The sequence below is a fragment of the Mustelus asterias genome, chromosome 1 (genome assembly GCF_964213995.1).
Source record: "Mustelus asterias chromosome 1, sMusAst1.hap1.1, whole genome shotgun sequence".
NCBI lineage: Eukaryota > Metazoa > Chordata > Chondrichthyes > Carcharhiniformes > Triakidae > Mustelus > Mustelus asterias.
The window spans coordinates 146544771-146566036 of NC_135801.1; the positions used below are offsets into that span (position 1 = coordinate 146544771).

At 42.8% G+C, this 21266-nt stretch overlaps 1 protein-coding gene and 1 long non-coding RNA gene across 21 annotated transcripts in view; one reads left to right on the top strand and one right to left on the bottom strand.

Annotated features, from left to right (window-relative positions):
* LOC144498721 (uncharacterized) overlaps positions 1–13320 on the bottom strand; it is a 59214-nt gene extending 45894 nt beyond the window's left edge. For all 3 annotated transcript variants that reach the window (XR_013498746.1, XR_013498745.1, XR_013498747.1), the window contains exon 1: positions 12975–13320. This is a non-coding gene — a long non-coding RNA (uncharacterized LOC144498721). The remainder of the gene's footprint in view (positions 1–12974) is intronic.
* Positions 1–21266, top strand: part of nedd4l (NEDD4 like E3 ubiquitin protein ligase) — a 446698-nt gene that overhangs the window by 417942 nt on the left and 7490 nt on the right. For all 18 annotated transcript variants that reach the window (XM_078220225.1, XM_078220244.1, XM_078220283.1 and 15 more), the window contains 4 exons: positions 375–448; positions 3944–4004; positions 5863–5922; positions 11503–11610. In XM_078220225.1, the coding sequence (XP_078076351.1) occupies positions 375–448; positions 3944–4004; positions 5863–5922; positions 11503–11610 (303 nt within the window). The remainder of the gene's footprint in view (positions 1–374; positions 449–3943; positions 4005–5862; positions 5923–11502; positions 11611–21266) is intronic.

Here is a 21266-nt window from a genome sequence, read left to right on the forward strand (position 1 = left end):
ATTGATAATGTCACATGGATGATTAACCATCTCCTGCAGTTTTCATGGAGCAGCTGGTCTACCTAAGAGAAAGCCTCCGCTGATGTATTATCTCTGTTAACTTGTGGTTGTTTCTTTGCTGAGTGATGCCTCTTTGATGACTCTGTGTAAAAGATAACCTATTGCAGCCATACAGCATGCCAGAAAGTTTCTTTTTGTACAGTTGATGGTTTTTAAGCATTCATTTCAGTATGCATTTCTTTGGAAAGATGTATATTAAATGTTTCATGGGGCCTGAATTTAAGTAATCACGCATTATTGTTTTTGTTTGAGCATCATCTTTTTTGACAGCCTCTTTATTGTGCACCTTCAATAATTTAACATGTCCTTTGTAGACCTATCAAGTGGATCTGAAACCCAATGGTTCAGACATGGTGGTTACGAATGAAAACAAAAGGGAATATATCGAGTAAGTGACTATTTATTTAATTTAGCTGTTCTCGCCTTTCCATTACCACCTTTGTGTCTTCCCCTCAACTACAGATGCTAGTTATTCCTAAGTATTGTGACTGTTTTACTTCTGAGTTGTTGTGAATTTTTTTTTAATGTAATAGTTATTTTGGAAACATTAATGTCCTAAACCAGAAGGTTTAATGAGGTTTGTGCTTTGCCACCACAATTTCAAAACTGTTGGATTATTGCTCTGCGACTCAAGCTTGTGTTCCCATCTTTGTGATAACTAATTTTCAAAAGATATTAAGACATAATAGAAATTGTCTGTTTAATGTTATAGTTTGGGCTCCCTATTGCACAATGAAAGTTACAATTGCTGTTTGGAAGTATTATTGCTAGAACGTTAATCGTATAAGTAATGAAGGGCATTTGGTCTATCTGGTTGGTTCTTCTATGCTTGTATGACATAGGAACAGGATTAGAGGCCTGTTGCATCATTCACTGAGATCATGGCTATTCTGAGACCTAACTCCATATAACTGTCTTTGCCCCTTATCCCTTAATGCCATTAGCTAACAAAAAAATGAATCTCTGCTTTAAAAATTAATTATTGACTCAGCATCAACTGCAATTTGTCGAAGTGCATTTCAAATGACTACCACCATTTGTGTGTAGTTATGTTTCCTAACTTAATTCCTGAAAGATCTGGCTCTAGGTTTTATGCTGTGATTCTGTCTGTATTCCACAATCAATGGAAAAGAAATTTTTCTTGACTTCATCTTCATCTTTATCTTTATATTTTGAATATCTTAATACTTCTTCCCTTTCCTCTCTCTAGTACCCTAAATGCTCATTTCAAATGAAGCAATGATTTACTTGTCCTTCTTTCAATTTAGTAAACCATTTGTACTGCTCACATTGTAAGTCTTCTCTACACTGGGGAGTCCAAACACAGATTGAGCAACCATTTTCTGGAACAGTGCATTCAATTCAATTTAGCAAGCGTGACCTTAAGCACCCAACATTTTCTTTCTGATCTCACTTTGGCATCATCTTTTTGACAGCCTCTTTATTGTGCACCTTACAACGAAAGCCAACATAACCTCAAGAAACAATACTATCTCTTTCAATTAGGCACTTTACAGTTTTCTAAACTCGACATTGAGTTCAACAATTTCAGATCGCGACCACTTCTATCTAGAAGGACAAGGGCAGCAGATACATGGGAACACCACTACCTGCAAGTTCCCCTCCAAGCCACTCACCATCCTGACTTGGAAATATATCGCCATTCCTTCACAGTCGCTGGGTCAAAATCCTGGAATTCCCTCCCTAACGGCATTGTGGGTCAACCGCCTGAACGTGGACTGCTGCGATTCAAGAAGGCAGCTCACCACCACCATTTCAAAGGCAACTAGGGATGGGTAATAAAGGCTGACCAGCCAGTGATGTCCATGTTCTGGCATAGAGTCACAGAAGTTTACAGCATGGAAACAGGCCCTTCGGCCCAACTTGTCCATGCCGCCCTTTTTTTTTAAACCCCTAAGCTAATCCCAATTGCCCGCATTTGGCCCATATCCCTCTATACCCATCATACCCATGTAACTATCTAAATGCTTTTTAAAAGATAAAATTGTACCCGCTTCTACTACTACCTCTGGCAGCTTGTTCCAGACACTCACCACCCTCTGTGTGAAAAAGTTGCCCCTCTGGACACTTCTGTATCTCTCCCCTCTCACCTTAAACCTATATATAAATGAATAAAAAAAACCTCTTGCTCAATTTTTCTTTCAGCAATTGTTGCTGATTCTGGTTTCCCCAATTACCCTTCCTCTAGATCCATTTTTTAAAAATATATCCCCTTGCTATCTCATTCTATCTTGCACCAGCATTTCTCTTGTCATTTAATCCCTCCTGCCTTCCAACCTATCACAGGCCTTCCCTTTTGTTCTTCCTCACACCCACTCAAACCAATCCTTGTACACTGCCTCTGCACTTGCCTAAAAGCTGTTATATTTGTACATTTTTCTAGTTTTGGCAGACAATTATCAACTTTTAAAACTTCTTTAATACTGTTTCTCTCTTCACAGTTACCTGGCCTACCATGTATTGCCAGCATTTTTTTGTTTTTGTTTCCCCATTCCCTTAACCTGTATTACAAATCACTTGTAATTTTATGTTTCCATCAACACTATTTACAAAGCTGCCCATCTTCTGTTTTGTCATATTTTGCTTTGTGAAGTCCCTGTGAAAGGCCTTGGGGTGTGGTATTACACTTAAAGTCGAATACAAGAACAAATTTTGGTTTTGTGTCATTGGCAAACCTGAATATGTGGCTCCCAATCCCCTTGTCAATCTGAAAGTGCTGAGGTCCTAACATGGATCCCTGTGGGATGCCGTGAGTCACATCCTGCCGTTTAGAGTATCGATTATCCCTACTCTTTGTCTCCTGCTGCTGAGACGATTTCCTATTCAGATTGATATTTTGCATGCAATTCTAAGAGCACTTGGAATATAGTGTTCAATTCTGGTTGCCACACTACCAGAAGGATGTGGAGGCTTTGGAGAGGGTACAGAAAAGATTTACCAGGATGTTGCCTGGCATGGAGGGCATTAGCTATGAGGAGTGGTTGGAGAAACTTAATTTGTTTTCACTGGAACGACGGAGGTTGAGGGGTGACCTGATAGAAGTCTGCAAGATTATGAGAGGCGTGGACAGAGTGGATAGTCAGAACTTTTTTCTCAGGGTGGAAGAGTCAATTACTAGGGTGCACAGGTTTCAGGTACGAGGGGCAAGGTTTAAAGGAGATGTAAGAGGGAGTTTTTTTTACACAGAGGGTGGTGGGTGCCTGGAACTCGCTACCGGGGGAGGTAGTGGAAGCAGGTACGATAGTGACTTTTAAGGGGCGTCTTGACAAATACATGAATAGGATGGGAATAGAGGGATATGGACTTTAGTTAAGTCAGGCAACATGGTCGGTGCAGGCTTGTTCCTGCGCTGTAATTTTCTTTGTTCTTTGTTCATACTGTACCTACCCATCACTTCAATTATACCAAAGCTTTGTTTCCTTCACCGACCTTTCTCATCTGTCATTCAAGGTATTTGTCGTGCTTGGTATAAAGAAGAATTTCTTGATCATAATCCTAAACTTGTCTTTTATCGGTTTGTATCTAGGCCCTTTTGTCCAGCAATTGTAGTTTAACAAATAATGCTCAAAACTGCCCTTTTCTAGCACATTTAATATTTTAAATATCATTCCTATAACATGATATGTTTCCTCATAGTTATGTCCTTTAACGCCACACATCAACATTGTGGTCCCTCTCTGTACTAGACCAGTGTTTATTTCAGCATCAGTGAGGTCTCAAAACTAGCCATCAGTTGTCCCAGAGAGGCAGGTGTTTTCTCAACCAGCTGAAACGTTTAAACAGCTAAAGATCAAAGTAAGTTACCGAGTATTCTCACTTGCCTCTGGGTTCGATTTTTACTTTGTTTCTTCTCCACATGCAGCTTAGTCATCCAGTGGAGGTTTGTAAATCGGGTGCAGAAACAGATGAACGCCTTCATGGAGGTAATAGTTGTTTTTGTAAAGTAGATTTCAATATCCATCATGAACTGTTTGCTTCATATGCCAGTAGCTGTTACCTTATTCATAACGTGCAAGGTGCTGAATGAAGAACAAAATGTGCGCACCAGGATTTGCATTTGTGTATTTTTGAATTCCAAGTACATGGCTTTCCACAAGAGTATATGTGGGATAAGATGTTCCTCACATTGAAATTTGTGTTTCTCCTATCAAGACAAGTAGTTATTCAAAACATGTCCTTTTGTTCAGACTTCAGAGTTGTTTTAATAATTGTGCCAGCAAATTCATTAAATATTGACAACTGCTGGGGGGAAACAAGATGTGCAGTGATTTAAAGGTACCACAAGGTGGTGCTCAGTACACTTTATATCGAATATTTCACTTTCCGCATGGAACATGTCGTTGACGTGAGTTTGGACATAGCTGACATACTTTAGTTTCTGCACAAATCTTTTGAGTGGGATAGTGGTCCTTGTGTCATCCAGAGTGTGCCAGATCTTCAGCCTTTCCATACTTAAATAGCAGTGATCAATGTATATTTGGACAATATGTTAGTGGGTAGTGAGTAACATAGAAACTAGAAACAGGAGTAGGCCGTTCGGCCCTTCAAGCCTGCTCCACCACTCATTTTGATCATGACTGATCATCAAATTCAATATCTTGACCCCCCCCTTTCTCCATATCCATTGATCCCTTTAGCCCCAAGAGCTATTACCTAATTTCTCCTTGAAATCAGGCAACATTTTGGCCTCAACTACATTCGGTGATAGTGAATTCCACACATTCGCCATCCTCCTGGGTGAAGAAATTTCTCCTCACCTCAGTTCTAAAAGGTTGACCCCTTATCCTCAAACTATGACCCCTAGTTCTGGACTCCCCCACCATTGGGAACATTCTTTCTGAATCTACCTTGTCTAACCCTGTTAGAATTTTGTAAGTTTCTATGAGATTCCCTCACTCTTCTAAACTCCAGTGAATATAATCCTAACCGACTTGGTCCCTCCTCATGACAGACCTGCCATCCCAGGAATCAGCCTGGTAAATCTTCATTGTACCCCGTCTATGGCAAGGATATCCTTCCTCAGATAATGAAACCAAAACTGCACACAATATTCCAGGTGTGGCCTCACTAAAGCCCTATACAATTGCAGAAAAACATCCCTATCCCTATTCTGAAATCCTCTCGCTATGAAGGCCAACTTACTTTTTGCCTTTTTTACTGCCCGCTGTGCCTGCGCACTTATTTTCAGCAGCTGATGCACGAGGACTCCAAGGTTTCGTTGAGTATCCACCTCTCTCAATTTACACCCATTCAAGTAATAATCTGTCTTCCTATTATTGCTACCAAAGTGGATAATCTCACATTTATCCACATTATACGCAAGCAATCGGTTTTATCCGAAAATGTATCATTATGCACAACAGTGTTGTAGCTCATTGAACAGCCAATGAAATGTAACTATGGAGGAGCAATGCGGGAGATCACGTTTTCAAAGCCTCTCGTGACCACATATTAATGGATACTAAGCAGAGGCCAAGCACTTCTTCAGTGGGAATTAGGGAAAAATTGTTTTTGCTTCTGTGCAGCTCTTAACTCTTGATTATATAGCAAATTGGCAAATTAGCAGCCTACCCTCATCACTTAGAATGGTAAGTTGTGTCAAGACAACAAAGGAAAAAAGCAAAATATTTTTCAACACATTCCTAATACTTGGCTAATTTAAGTCTCCAAATTTTCTAACAACAAATATGTATGTATGAAATGTACTTATTTGGTGCAGTATTCATAATATTTTGTACACAAGTGGTGATACTTTTCTCTTTCACTGAAATTCATTTGCAGGGCTTCACGGAACTCATCCCTATTGACTTGATTAAAATATTTGATGAAAATGAACTTGAGGTTAGTGTTTTTCTTGTTTTTTTGTCTCTCCAGTTATAACCTTGAACAACTTCTCCAATCTCCACAGTTGGGAAGTTTGAAAGTACAGTCTACTAATAATTTGGAGTTGTTGTAAATTGCAAAAGATATAATTATCCAGCGGCTCTAACGCAACACAGCAGCCACCTTTGCATAATTTCCAATTTGAATCAACAAGATAACACAAATTGAGCAAGCCCACATTTAGACTTGGCTGTAGCCAAACTTCGTCCATGTTTATGTTCACATTTAAAACATCAATTTGTTTTCATGTTTGCATGCATTGATTTTTGCTATTGACTTATGATGTGATGCTAACTCTTTGAAGCCTCGGAACCTTTTCTGTCACTGAACATCAAATTATGTTGCGTTATCGGCACGGAAACATGTCGCTGGGCTCAACTGGTCCATACTGACAAAAGCTCCATAAGAGTCTCTTCCCACCTCTCTCCTTCCAATCCTGTTATCATATCCTTCCACTCCATTCCCCCTCATGCTTCTCTAACTTCCCTTTAAATATGTCTTTACTATTTACCTCAACTAGTAGTTGGGGTGCGAAATTCGTCATTCTTGTTATTCTTTGGGTAAAGACATTTTTCCTGAATTTTGTTCTTGGATTTATTGGTGACTATCCTATATTTATGGCCCGTCCTTGTATTTCTGGCCTTTCCCACAAATAGAAACATTCTCTCGACATCTCTCCTCTTAAACACTTCCATATACAGTCACCCATCAACCTCTCTTTTCCATTGAAACTAGAGCACCAGCCTGTTCAGCATTTCCTGATGGGCATTATATCCCAATTATGGTGTTATCCTTGTGAATCTTTTTTGAACTTATTCCAGTTCATCATTGTCACAGCATAAATTTAACAACTTTTCTGCTTTTCAATTTTATTGCTGTCAAAATGAACCTGGGTTTCTGGTTAGGTTTTTTCCCCTTTATTAACCTGATCACTATTTTTAATGATTTGTGTATCTGCACTTCAACCCCATTTAAGCCCTTATTATTCAAGCAGTATTATTAAGCAGTCCTTATTCTGTCTATGATTGATTTTTTAAATCAATTTGCTAATTATACAATTAACAGTAAAGGGGCTCACTGACTCTTCCAACAAACATCTTCCATTAGAATTTTGTTTGTCCAGGTTATCCAAATAGGTCACAATACCTTCTATGGAAAGTATGTCCTTCCTTAGGTAAGGAGGCCAAAACTGCACACACTACTCCAGGTGTGGCCTGACCGATGCGATGTATGGGGAAGCACAGTGGCACACTGCTGCCTTACAACGCCAGGGACCCAGGTTCGATTCCCGCCTCGGATCACTGTCTATGCGGAGTCTGCATGTTCTCCCCGTGTCTGCGTGGGTTTCCTCCGGGTGCTCCGGTTTCCTCCCACATTCCAAAGATGTGCTGGTTAGGTGCATTGGCCATGCTAAATTCTCCCTCCGTGTACCCGAATAGGCGCCGGAGCGTGGCGACTAGGGTATTTTCACAGTAACTTCATTGCAGTGTTAATGTAAATCTACTTGTGATTAATAAATAAACTTTTACTTTAAATTGTAGTAAGATTTCTTAATTATTGTACACCAGTCCATTTGTAACAAGGGTTAATGTGCCTTTTGCCTTCCTGTTAGCTGTACATTCCTGTTAATTGTCTGTGATTTGTGTACAAGGATGCCCAGGTCCGTATGAATGCAAACATTTCTCAGTCCTTCACCATTCAATAAAAAATTCTGCCTTTTATTTTTCCTACCTAAATGGGTAACTGGACACTTTACCATATTATATTTCATCTGTCACGTCCCTGACTACTGATTCAAACTGTCTATATCTCTCTGCAGCTTCTTTGCCTCCTCTTCATCGCTTACTTCCCCATCCAACTTTGTATCTTAAGGAAACCTATTTACACTGCACTCGGTCGCCTCATCTAAGTCATTAATAGAATTCATAAAAACCTAACGTCCAGGTACTGACCTTTCTGGCACCCACTAGTTACAGGTTGCCAACCTGAAAATGTCCCATATATTCCTACTCTCTCTTTTCTGTCCATTAACTAATCCTCCATCCAGGCTAATATATTGCCCTAAATTCCATATATTTTAACTTCATGATTCTTCTATGATTCATGTAATTACCTTTTGTGTGGCATCCTATCAAATGCTTTTGAAAATACAAATGCACTTAAACCCTTATCTATCTTTCTTGTAATTTCCTCAAAAACTAAACCTTTCATAAATCTGTGTTGACTCTACTGAATGATATTATGATTTTCTAAGTGTCTTGTTAGTACATTACTATTAAGATTCCAGCGGTTAGCTAGTACCACTCATATTGGCTAACTGGCCTATAGTTCCCCAGTTTTTCCTCTTCCTTTCTTAAATATCGGGGCTATGTTTGCCACATTCCAATCCTTGGAAACTCTTCTGGAGGCAGCGGGAAGTGTAGATGGAGTCAATGGATGGGAGGCTGATTTGCGTGATGAACTGGGCTACGTTCATAACTCTTTGTAGTTTCTTGTGGTCTTGGTCAGAGTAGGACCCATACAAAGCTGTGGTGCATCCGGAAAGGATGCTTTCAATGGTGTACCTGCAAAAATTATTATTTTTTATTCATTCATGGGACATGGGCGACGCTGGCTGGCCAGCATTTATTGCCCATCCCTAGTTGACCTTGAGAAGGTGGTGGTGAGCTGCTGCCTTGAATCGCTGCAGTCCATGTTCTGTGGGTTGACTCACAATGCCGTTCGGGAGGGAATTCCAGGATTTTGACACAGCGACTGCGAAGGAATGGCGATTATATTTCCAAGTCAGGCTGGTGAGTGGCTTGAAGGGGAACTTGCAGGTGGTGGTGCTCCCATTTATCTGCTGCCCTTGTCCTTCTAGATGGAAGTGGCCGTGGGTTTGGAAGGTTCTGTCTAAGGATCTTTGGTGAATTGCTGCAGTGCATCTTGTAGATAGTACACACTGCTGCTACTGAGCGTCAGTGGTGGAGGAATTGAATGTTTGTAGATGTGGTGCCAACCAAGCGGGCTGCTTTGTCCTGGATGGTGTCAAGCTTCTTGAATGTTGTTGGAGCTGCACCCATCCAGGCAAGTGGGGAGTATTCCATCATACTCTTGACTTGTGCTTTGTAGATGGTGGATAGGCTCTGGGGAGTCAGGAGGTGAGTTACTCGCCGCAGTATTCCTAGCTTCTGACCTGCTCTTGTAGCCACTGTGTTTATGTAGAAATCATAGAAACCCTACACTGCAGGAAGAGGCCATTCGGCCCATCGAGTCTGCATCGACCACAATCCCACCCAGGCCCTACCCCCATATCCCGACATATTTTACCCACTAATCCCTCTAACCTACACATCTGAAGACACTAAGGGGCAATTTTAGTATGGCCAATCAACCTAACCCGCACATCTTTGGACTGTGGGTGGAAACCGGAGCACCCGGAGGAAACCCACGCTGTGGTGAGTCCAGTTGAGTTTCTGGTCAATGGTAACCCCAAGGATGTTAACAGCAGGGGATTCAGTGATGGCTACACCATTGAATGTCAAGGGCAATGGTTAGAGTGTCTTACTGGTGATGGTCATTGCCTGACATTTGTGTGGCACAAATGTTATTTGCCATCTGTCAGCCCAAGCCTGGATTTTGTCCAGATCTTGTTGCATTTGAACATGGGCTGCTTCAGTATCTGAGGAGCCGTGAATGCTGCTGAACGTTGTGCAGTCATCGGCAAACATCGCCACTTCTCACCTTATGATGGAGGGAAGGTCATTGATGAAGCAGCTGAAGATTGTTGGGCCCAGGACACTACTCTGAGGGACTCCTGTAGAGATATCCTGGAGCTGAGATAACTGACCCTCCACAACCATCTTCCTATGTACTAGGTATGACTCTAACCAGCGGAGAGTTTGCCCCCTGATACCCATTGATTCCAGTTTCACTTAGTTGAATGTGGCCTTGATGTCAAGTGTTGTCACTCTTACCTCACCTCTGGAATTCAGCTCTTTTGTCCACATTTGAACCAAAGCTGTAATGAGGTCAGGAGCTGAATGACCTTGGAAAAACCCAAACTGGGCGTCACTGAACAGGTTATTGCTGAGCAGGTGCTGCTTGATAACACCGTTGATGACTCTTTCCATCACTTTACTGATGATCGAGAGTAGACTAATTGGGTGGTGATTGGCCGGGTTGGATTTGTCCTGCTTTTTCTGAGAGAGTCATAGTGGACATGTCGAATTTCCTTAGCCTTCTGAGAAAATAAAGCATTTAATTGGCAGAATAGATAAGGGAGAAACTGCTGGATGTGGTATATTTAGATTTTCGGAAAGCTTTTGATGAGATCCCACACAAAAGGTTAGTGAACAACATAGGAATATTCTGGCAAATGCTTGCTACCAAATAAACCTGTTGGACTTTAACCTGGTGGTGTGAGACTTCTTACTGTGTTTACCCCAGTCCAACGCCGGCATCTCCACATTATCACTTTGAGGTTGGCAGCCCATGACTAATGGGGAACCACAATGATTAGTGCTTGAGACCCAGCTATTCACAATCTATATCAATGATTTAGATGTCGAGATTAAATGTAATATTTCCAGGTTTGCAGATGACACAAAACTAGGTGAAAGTGTGAGTTGTGAGGAAGATGCAAAGGTGTTTCAATATGATTTTTAGATTAAGCAACTGTGCAAAAATTTGGCAGCTGGAATACGATTTGGAGAAATGTGAGGTTATCCATTTTGGTTGGAAAAACAAAAATAGAGTACAGCGGTTGGAAGTGTTGAACTTCAAAGGGACTTACTGATTGACCTGGACATACTTGGGATTTTGCTGAGGCCGGGCTGATAGGTTCCATTGAGGGGTTGGTGGGAATCACTTTGGACAGGGCAGTGGGGGCGGGTGGACGTGAAGAGGCAAATCTGTTGGGAAGAGCCTCCAATTAGCACTGGGGGCCCAGCATAAGTCATAAACCTCCGCTCCTTCCTCCCCCCACCATCAAACTGACCAGTTAGAGCTGCTGGGCTGTGTTGAGTACAATCAGTCATTGATTTCCCACTTACAGTCCTCAATTGGGCTGCGGTCAGGGTGACCTACTGCTAGGATTACAATGGGATTCGTGGAAGATGGACACTGCCCTAAGTTACCTGTTTTCCTGCCCACTGGTGACCTGTAAAATTCAGCACAATATGATTAACTTGGAGGACAAAGCAATACACACTTCATTTGTGGAATTCAAAGCTTTTCATTGAGGGTGAAAAGCTGAAAAAAGATTGGTTTTGTTAGGAAATTAATACGCGGGGGGGATGTTGAATGCTATGTTCTCTGTTAAAGCGCACGTGCCTATGCTACATGAAAATGAGTGTTGAGATTATGTACCCAAGAACGGTTTCTATTTCTCGTTTTATTAACCAATTAGGCACATCTGGATTCCTAAATCATCACTTCAAGATAGTGGCTAAGTGAAATAAGTAAAAATCAGTACTGTTTGTGTAAATATAGTGCCTTTGTTCTGTAACAGACTTAAATCATGACATTTATGTTTATGCAACTTTGGCTTTCTTTTAGTTGCTGATGTGTGGCCTTGGTGATGTGGATGTCAATGACTGGAGGCAGCACACGGTCTACAAGAACAACTACTGTACAAACCACCCAGTCATTCAATGGTTTTGGAAGGTAATGTATAATTAGCCATTTAATCCAGATAGAACAGTGAGTAGTTACTATATTCTTTGTTGAAGCTTTCATTTTGCGATACTCAAACGTTCATGTGTCTGTAAAATTGTTCTTAAAGTAGTTTTTGCACCATAATTTACTGCTCCAAGATGTGCTTTAATTTTGAGTGTAAATTTTGGTTTATTCGCAAGCACTTTAATAGCAGGGATGTGTAACTTTACCTGTGCATTGACATCAATTAAACGTTCCCCTGGATCTGCATCGCAAGGTTTTGCTGTGTTAGCTAAATTTCATGCAGAATAAATGAGAGGAACTTGAAATGGCTATTTACATAGCAGTAGTAATACTATACTTAGGAGATGCATTGATTTCCCTATCAACACTTCCCAGTGAGGACTGGCACTCACAAGAGATGCACATCAGAAAAGTGCACATTCTCATCCATTAATTGACCAGTAACTCTATTTTGAAGCAGATCTCCATTATTGTACTAGTATCATATTTACAGTGCAACATTTCATTTTTGATGCTGATGAAACAATGAGATGGATGATAATTGCTGCCCTTATCTGTCTCCTGCTATCCATGGAGAGTACAGCCTCCCATTTATCAACAGCACATGGACCAGAAAGTCTTCCAAATCCTGAATATTTCAATGGATTATGATTCTAGAATTGCTTGGCTATTTTCTTAAAAGCCTAGATACTGTTCCAAGACATATGCTTTAATTTACACTCAAAATTAAAGCGCATGTCTTGGAGCAGTAAATTATGGTGCAAAAACTACTTTAAGAGCAATTTCAGATTGTAGAAACTATTACCAAGGCCTTCTAGGTATCTGTTGTTCAGTAGAAATGGCTGACACCCACAGGTGTGGCTAGGCACCATCATATTATCCACATGCTTTACCGCAACACACTCACACAATACAAGTAAATACATAGCTTGTGTTTTTCCTTCGGTTTAATATCTACCACAATTCAGTAACCAAGGAATTAAAGCATTCACTCCTTTTATTATGAGATAGACAAGCACACAATTCTCTACTCATTTTTATTTACTAATTAGGAATTCAGTTTACCTCTTCTGAGTTCCTAATTTAGCCACATGTATCTAAAAACTAATCTATTGGACAATACTTCTGTAGGTTATCATGTCCAGTAATGAATGATGAAGTAATTTGCCGGGTCAACAAAGCAGCAGGTTAACATGACTTCCACTAAGTAGTGCTTCCCAATGTCCCAAGTCCGATCAGTTTTACACACGTGGCTGCCAGCCCACATGTCAATATTTTGGAAGAAAATATTTGAAAATTTTACCATGGAAAGAAATGTGTTGTGACATTCACAAAATGATTCTGCTCACCTTGCATTTGAGATTCTAGAAATTTGGCCCATGCAGCTTCTTGGAAGGCGCTCCTTCAGTGAGTGCTACTGTGACAGTGGCACCAGTAACACTGAAATGAAACATGTGTCCAAATCGTGGATTGAGCTTCCTTGTGTCGAGAGGGTGAGGATGACCCTTTTGGGGGAGGGGCAAAAAGTAGAATTCTGGCCTGGTCCCACAGCAAACTCAAAGATTTGTGTTCTGTTTTTAATGCTATACTATCCACATTAACAATGCAGATATTTTGTGTTGGAACCTTTTGCTTTTAAGCTTCCTTCTTCAAACCTGCAAAATTATAAAACAAAGCTCAATAGACCAAATAGTTTGGCCCCGTTCCAATTTTCTTGACAGTGACTGAAGCTGTTAATTCTTTTAGAATTAACAGAAATTTCTTGCCTGAATGCAAGGACTTTGTCCCCCAGACTTCAAGCTCCTTGTTCTTTGTTATCTTTTAACATTTGTGCACTTCATGGAATAAAGCAGTTTCGGAATAGTTTCGGTCTGTGTCTTTTACATGGACTACAGAGTTGAAGATAACCTGAAATATGGCATAGCCTTGAAAATGATGGGGAATGTGACATCTCAGTTGGTAGATGAGATAATGCTTGGTGAGCTTTGAAAGCCTTTTGAAGTTCCAAGTCATTCTCAAAATACTAAAAATGGATATTTAATATAGTATGGAAACAGTTTTGGTGGTATGCATTGTGTTCCTAAAATGGGATAGGATAGCCGTGCTTCACATTGTAAAAATACAACTTGCCATACCCAATACTTAATTGAAACAAAATTCCACCAATATATCTTTTGAGTAGCTGAGAGTATATTCACATGTTCACTCCTGGTAGCAAAGACCACCAACACCACTATGAAAAAATAAATTAAAGATTATACAACAAGAGTGCCAGTCACAGCATGGGCCAACCTGGAACCTTTAAAAGGAGAAAGAAATCCTCAGGTTAAAAATACTTAAAGTCAAGGTGTTTCTCTCAGATCGCCATGGACTTTACATTACCGTTTTTTAAAGAAGTGTTTGTGTTTTGCATTCCAGAACTCCTGTGGGTTGATTTATTTAATTGTACGAACATTGGAAAGAGGTGCAATCAAGTGACTAGAGCCAAAAGAATTTCTTTGCAGCGTCTGCTCTTTTTAAAATTGGTGTCAATCAAATCCCTCCCTCCAGTTATTGCTAAATTTTGCCCATTCATTTATTTTCCTTTAAAATGTAAAATTAAATAGATTTATAAATATTTCAACTGAATAGTATAAGATCTCGTTGTCATGCTTGGTGTTGCAAACAATTGTTCCGTGAATTTGATTTTTCAGCTCTTAGAAACAAAATTTAATGAGCCGCAAAGAAGTGACTCAGGATAGAATTTCAAGGGAAATCAATTGGTTTGACTTTTCCTTTTAACTCGTGTTGCAAAATGTTTAGTTCTGTGTACGCAATTTGGAGATGATTCTATTGGGGCTCGGCTGTATCTGAAAGCACCACAATATTTACCCAAGCTTCAGGGTTCAGTGAACCAAGTTGTGCAATTATTCTTAGTACAGTTAATACTGACGAATGTTGTTGACTTGAAACTACTTTTTTTCTTAAAGACCTTTTGTACAGGAAATCAAATCTGTAGTTGAAAGAACAGACTGAATATTCACTGAATAAGAACAGATGGTGGTGAACAGTGACCACAATTCCGTAAGCTTTCAGATACTGATGGAAAAGGATGAGTGTTGTTCTAGGGTTAAGGTGCTAAATTGGGGGAAACTAACTACAACCAGATTAGGCAGGATCTGGAGGCTGTTGTTTGGGAGAGACTGTTTGCGGATAAATTCGCACCTGGCATGTGGGAGACTTTTAAGGAGCAGTTAATCGGAGTGTAGGACAGGCATGTGCCTGTGAAAAGGAGGAACAGGAAAGGCAGGATTCAGGAACCATGGATGACCAGGGAAATTGCGAAGCTAGTCAAAAAGAAAAAGGATGCATACATGAGGTCTCAGCCACTAAAAACAGATGAAGCATTTGGTGAATAAAGTAGAAAAGAGCTCAAACAGGGAGTTACGAGGGTAAACGAGGGTGTGAAGAACAATGTCCCACATACATCTTTCAGATCTTTCCCTCCCTCTCAAGCGATTTGTTCATCTGTTGCTAGAAAACTCTGCTAATCGATGCCCAAGTGTATTGCAATTTGTGAAGCTCCGTGTCCTGTTGCTTCTCTTGCTCTGTTCCTGAATGTTAATGTTAATCTATTTTTTTTGGTGTTGATGTCTTGCTCTAAAGGACAATCTGGGGCAAATTCAGTGCCTCCCAAACTTCTACCTGTCAGACGGTGTTCAAAATTAAGTGATTCTGCACGGCACGGTAGCACAGTGGTTAGCACTGCTGCTTCACAGCTCCAGGGACCTGGGTTCAATTCCTGGCTTGGGTCACTGTCTGTGTGGAGTTTGCACATGCTCCTCGTGTCTGCGTGGGTTTCCTCCAGGTGCTCCAGTTTCCTCCCACAGCCCAAAGATGTGCGGGTTAGGTTGATTGGCCGTGCTAAAATTGCCCCTTAGTGTCCTGAGATGCATAGGTTAGAGGGGTTAGCGGGTAAATTGTAGGGATATGGGGGTAGGGCCTGGGTGGGATTGTAGTCGGTGCAGACTCGATGGGCCAGATGGCCTCTTTCTGCACTGTAGGGTTTCTATGATTCTATGAAAAAGGGGTCACAAAATGTCCTTGGCGGACAGGATTAAGGAGAATCCCAAGGCATTTTATCCATATATTAGGAACAAGAGGGCAGCTAGAGGAAGAGTTGGTGGACTCGAGGACAAAGGAGGGAAATTATGTGTAGAACTAAAGAAAATGGGTGAGATCCTTAATGAATATTTTGCATCAGTATTCACAAAAGAGAGGGACGCATCGATAGATGGTGTCTCAGAGGGGTATATAAACCCTATAGAACGAGTCATTATTATGAGGGAGGAAGTGTTAGGTGAATTAAAAAGCATTAAGGTAGATAAATCCCCAGGGCCAGATGGCATTTATTCCACATTACTGAGGGAGACAAGAGATGAAATTGCTGGGCCTCTAACATCTTTGTTTCCTCGTTGGTCACTGGCGAGGTTTCAGAGGATCAGAGGATAGCCGGTGAATTATAGGCCAGTGAGCTTGTGTCAGTGATAGTGAAATTGTTGGCAAAGATTCTTAGAGATAGGATCTGTACACGTTTGGAACTCAGTGGTCCTGTTAGCGACAGACCACATGGTTTTGTATGAGGGAAGTCATGCCTCACTAATTAACTGATTTTTTTGAGGAGGTGACAAAAATGATTGTCGAGGGAAGGGCTGTGGATGTTGTCTATTTGGACTTTAGTAAAGCATTTGACAAGGTTCCTCATGGCAGGCTGGTGCAAAAGATTAAATCCCACATGGGATCAGGTGTGAACTAGCTGGATGGATTCAGAACTGGCTTGGCCATAGAAGTGGAGATGCCAGCATTGGACTGGGGTAAACACAGCAAGAAGTCTCACAACACCAGGTTAAAGTCCAACAGGTTTATTTGGTAGCAAAAGCCACTAGCTTTCGGAGCGCTGCTCCTTCGTCAGGTGAGTGGGAGTTCTATTCACAAACAGGGCATATAAAGACACAAACTCAATTTATAAAAAAATGGTTGGAATGCGAGTCTTTACAGGTAATCAAGTCTTAAAGGTACAGACAATGTGAGTGGAGAGAGGGTTAAGCACGGGTTAAAGGGATGTGTATTGTCTCCAGCCAGGACAGTTAGTGAGATTTTGCAAGCTCAGGCAAGTCGTGGGGGTTACAGATAGTGTGACATGAACCCAAGATCCCGGTTCCAGATGCTGAAAGATGTCCTCATAAGAACAGGATATGGCTTTCGACTCATCGATCGACAGTTTCAATGCGCCACAGCGAAAAACCACACCAACCTCCTCAGAAGACAAACACGGGACACGGCAGAGTACCCTTCGTCGTCCAGTACTTCCCCTGAGCAGAGAACATAGAACAGTACAGCACAGAACAGGCCCTTCGGCCCACGATTTTGTGCCGAGCTTTGTCTGAAACCCAAACTCTGGAGAAGCTACGACATCTTCTCCAGGGCCTTCAACATGCCATTGATGAAGATGAACATCTCGCCAAGGCCATCCCCACACCCCACTTCTTGCCTTCAAACAACTGCACAACCTCAAACAGACCATTGTCCGCAGCAAACTACCCAGCCTTCAGGAGAACAGTGACCACAACACCACACAACCCTGCCACAGCAGCCTCTGCAAGACATGCTGGATCATCGACACGGATGCCATCATCTCACGTGAGAACACCATCCACCAGGTACACGGCACATACACTTGCAACTCGGCCAACGTTGTCTACCTGATATGCTGCAGGAAAGGATGTCCCGAGGCATGGTACATTGGGAAGACCATGCAGATCCTACAACAACAGATGAATGAACACCGCTCGACAATCACCAGGCAAGAGTGTTCTCTTCCTGTTGGGGAATACTTCAGCAGTCATGGGCATTCGGCCTCTGATCTTCGGGTAAGCGTTCTCCAAGGCGGCCTTCACGACACAACGCAGAGTCGCTGAGCAGAGACTGATAGCCAAGTTCCGCACACATGAAGATGGCCTCAACCGGGATCTTGGGTTCATGTCACACTATCTGTAACCCCCCACGACTTGCCTGGGCTTGCAAAATCTCGCTAACTGTCCTGGCTGGAGACAGTACACATCTCTTTAACCTGTGCTTAACCCTCTCAACTCACATTGTCTGTACCTTTAAGACTTGATTACCTGTAACGACTCGCATTCCAACCATTATCTTGTAAATTGAGTTTGCGTCTTTATATGCCCTGTTTGTGAACAGAACTCCCACTTACCTGATGAAGGAGCAGCGCTCCGAAAACTAGTGGCTTTTGCTACCAAATAAACCTGTTTGACTTTAACCTGGTGTTGTGAGACTTCTTACTGTGTTGGCCATAGAAGACAGAGGGTAGCAGTGGGAGGGTGTTTTTCTGAATGAAGGTCTGTAACTAGTGGTGTTCTGCAGGGATCAGTGCTGGGACCTCTGCTGTTTGGAATATACATAAATGACTTGGAAGAAAACATACCTGGTCTGATTAGCAAGTTTGCAGATGATACTAAGATTGGTGGAGTTGCGGATAGTGATGAAGATTGTCAGAGAATACAGCAGGGTATAGACAGGCTGGAAAATTGGACGGAGAAATGGCAGATGGAATTTAATCCGAACAAATGCAAGGTGATGCATTTTGGTTGATCCATTTCAGGAGGGAGCTTTAAAATAAATGGCTGAATGATCAGGAGCATAGACACACAGAGAGATCTGGGAATACAAGTCCACAGATCCTTAAAAGTGGCAGCATAGGTGGAAAAGCTGATGAAGAAATCATATGGCATGCTTGTCTTCATCGGATGGTGCATCGAGTATAAAAGTTGTCAAATTATGTTACAGTTGTATAAAATGTTGGTTAGGCCACATTTGGAATACCACACTGCCAGAAGGATGTGGAGGCTTTGGAGAGAGTGCAGAAAAGGTTTACCAGGATGTTGCCTGACATGGAGGGTATTAACTGTGAGGAGAGATTGAATAAACTGGGATTGTTCTCACTGGAAACTCGGAGGCTGAGGGGCGACCTGATAGAAGTTTATAAAATTATGAGACGTATAGATAGGGTGAACAGTTGGAAGCTTTTTCCCAGGATAGAAATGACAATTACAAGGGGGCAAGGTTCAGTGGAGATGTGCGGGGTAAGTTTTTTACATCGAGGGTGGTGGGGGCCTGGGATGCACTGCCAAGTGAGGTGGTTGAGGCAGTTACATTAGCCACATTTAAGACTTGCCTTGATAAGCATATGAACAAATGGGGAATAGAGCGATATAAGCGATTGGTTAGAGAGGTAAACGTGATCGGCGCATGCTTAGAGGGCCGAAGGGCCTGTTCGTGTGCTGTACTGTTCTTTGAACTTATCTGGATAATACATAAATAGGCGAGGAATAGAGGGATACAAGCGGTTGGCCCAGATAGGACAACGTGATCGGTGCAGGCTTGGAGGGCCTAAGGGCCTGGTCCTGTGCTTTGTTTGGGCCTTATTTTACCACTGCGCGCGTCCGTTTCCAGGCGCGAAAATGTGGTAAAGTCGGGTGTGAGGTCATTAACGCGATCCGCACCCGCGCAGATGGCCACTTTACCGAAACCCAGGAATGGCCGCAATCCACTTCGCGCCCGAAACGGGCGCAATGGCGATTTAAATGTATTTGCATGCATTTCAATTGAATTAATGAACTGCCCGCCCAACTTTATCCACATTTCCCCCTTTACCATCACGTTCGCCAATCCGGAATCGCACCGAAATGAACATGCTGAATAAAAGTCTGAATCAGGTGTTCCAGCTGCTGAAGAGTGAGTTCAGAGCTTCCAACGGCTCTCTGACTCAGATCGGTGGCGGTTGTGAGGGGGGGGGAGGAGGGAGGCAGATCAGATCATTGTCTGGTTCGGCAGGGGGAGGAGGAGGAGGAGGCGGGTCAGATGCATCTCTGGGGGGGAGGGGAGTGAGGTCAGATCATTCTCGGTGGGGGGGGGGAGGAGAAGGGGAAGGGAGTGAGGCCAGATCGTTGTCTGGTGGGGGTGGGGGGGGATTGTTGTCTGGGGGTTGGGAGAGCCGATCGTTGTCTGGTGGTGGGGGGGGGGGGTGGAGGGCTGATTGTTGTCTGGTGGGGAGGGAGGAGGAGGCGGATCAGATGTTCATCTGGGGGGGTGGGGAGTGAGGCCAGATTGTTCTCTGCGGGGGGGGGGGGGGGCGGGGGTGGAGAGAGAGTGAGGCCAGATCGTTCTCTGGGGAGTGGGGGGAAGATGTATCTCTGGTGGGGGGGACGGACAGATGGATCTCTGGTGGGGGGCAGGGGAGTGCCGCTGGCACTCTGTGGGTGATCGGTGGAGGGGGAAGGTGGCAGGGGGTCGCGATCGGTCTGGGTAGCGGGGGGTGGGGGGTGTGGATGAGGGGGACAGTGATGTCTGTGGGTAGTGGGGGGGGGGTGTGGATAAGGGGGACAGTGATGTCTGTGGGTAGTGGGGGGGGGGTGGATAAAGGGGACAGTGATGTCTGTGGGGGCCATCGCTCCCGCTTTTCATTCCCAGGCCGCTTTCTCCGCTTTCTGCGGCTCGGGAGCGATGTGACACGGGCGTGCTTTTTCAAAATTCTTTCTAACTGCACATGCGCAGTTCAGAGCTCCGATTGTTTGGGGTGCGCTAAGCCCCGCCCACAGAGCGATTTGGACTCGCGATTTTATTTTCAGGCTGAGTGCGTATGGGGGCGCCTGAAAGCAGATTCCCAAGTCTGATCTGAATTACGCCCAGATTCAGCACTTAGAATGAAAATGGTAAAATCAGGCCCTCTGTGTGAAGTTCGCAAGTTCTTCCCGTGTCTGCATGAATTTCCTCCGGGTGCTCCAATTTCCTCCCATAGTCCAAAGATGTGCAGGTTAGGTGGATTGGTCATGCTAAATTGCCCCTTAGTGCCTCAAGGTGTGTAGGTTATGGGGATTAGCGGGGTTTATATGTGGGGTTACAGGGAAAAGGCCTAGGTAAGATGCTCTGTCAGAGAGTCGGTGTAGACCCGATGGACCAAATGGTCTCGTTCTGCACTGTAGGGATTCTTTAATATTCCCATGTAAAGTCACTGAGGTGAAAGTATTAATACTGTTTAACAAAGGACTCCTCAATGTCCAGTGATATTTATTTTAAGTTAGAGATTATTATCTTCCAGTTCTGTCTGCACTGATTAGCCTACAATGGCTCTTGGTTGAGCAACAACCTGATGTCAAAATTCTCATCCTTGTTTTCCACTCCCTCCCTGGCTTTGCGTCTTCCGAGCTCTGTAATCTCCTCCAGGCCCCTAAATTTTCCAACAAATCGGTGATCCTCTAATTGTGGGTGCTTGTGCAATCACAATTTTAATTGCGTCACCAATGGTGGCCTTAGTCTTCTGTTACTTCCGCCCCAAGGTCTGGATTCCCTTCACACCTCTCTGCCTTTCTACCTCACTTTCCTCCTGTAGACATTCCTTAAAATCTACCTCTTTGACCCAGCTTTTGGACATCTGACCTAGCATCTCCATATGTGGCTTGCTATCTTACTCCTGCAAAGCGCTTTAGAATATTTCATTATAGAACATAGAAAAACTACAGCATAAAACAGGCCCTTCGGCCCCACAAGTTGTGCCGAACATATCCCTACCTTTTAGGCCTACCTATAAC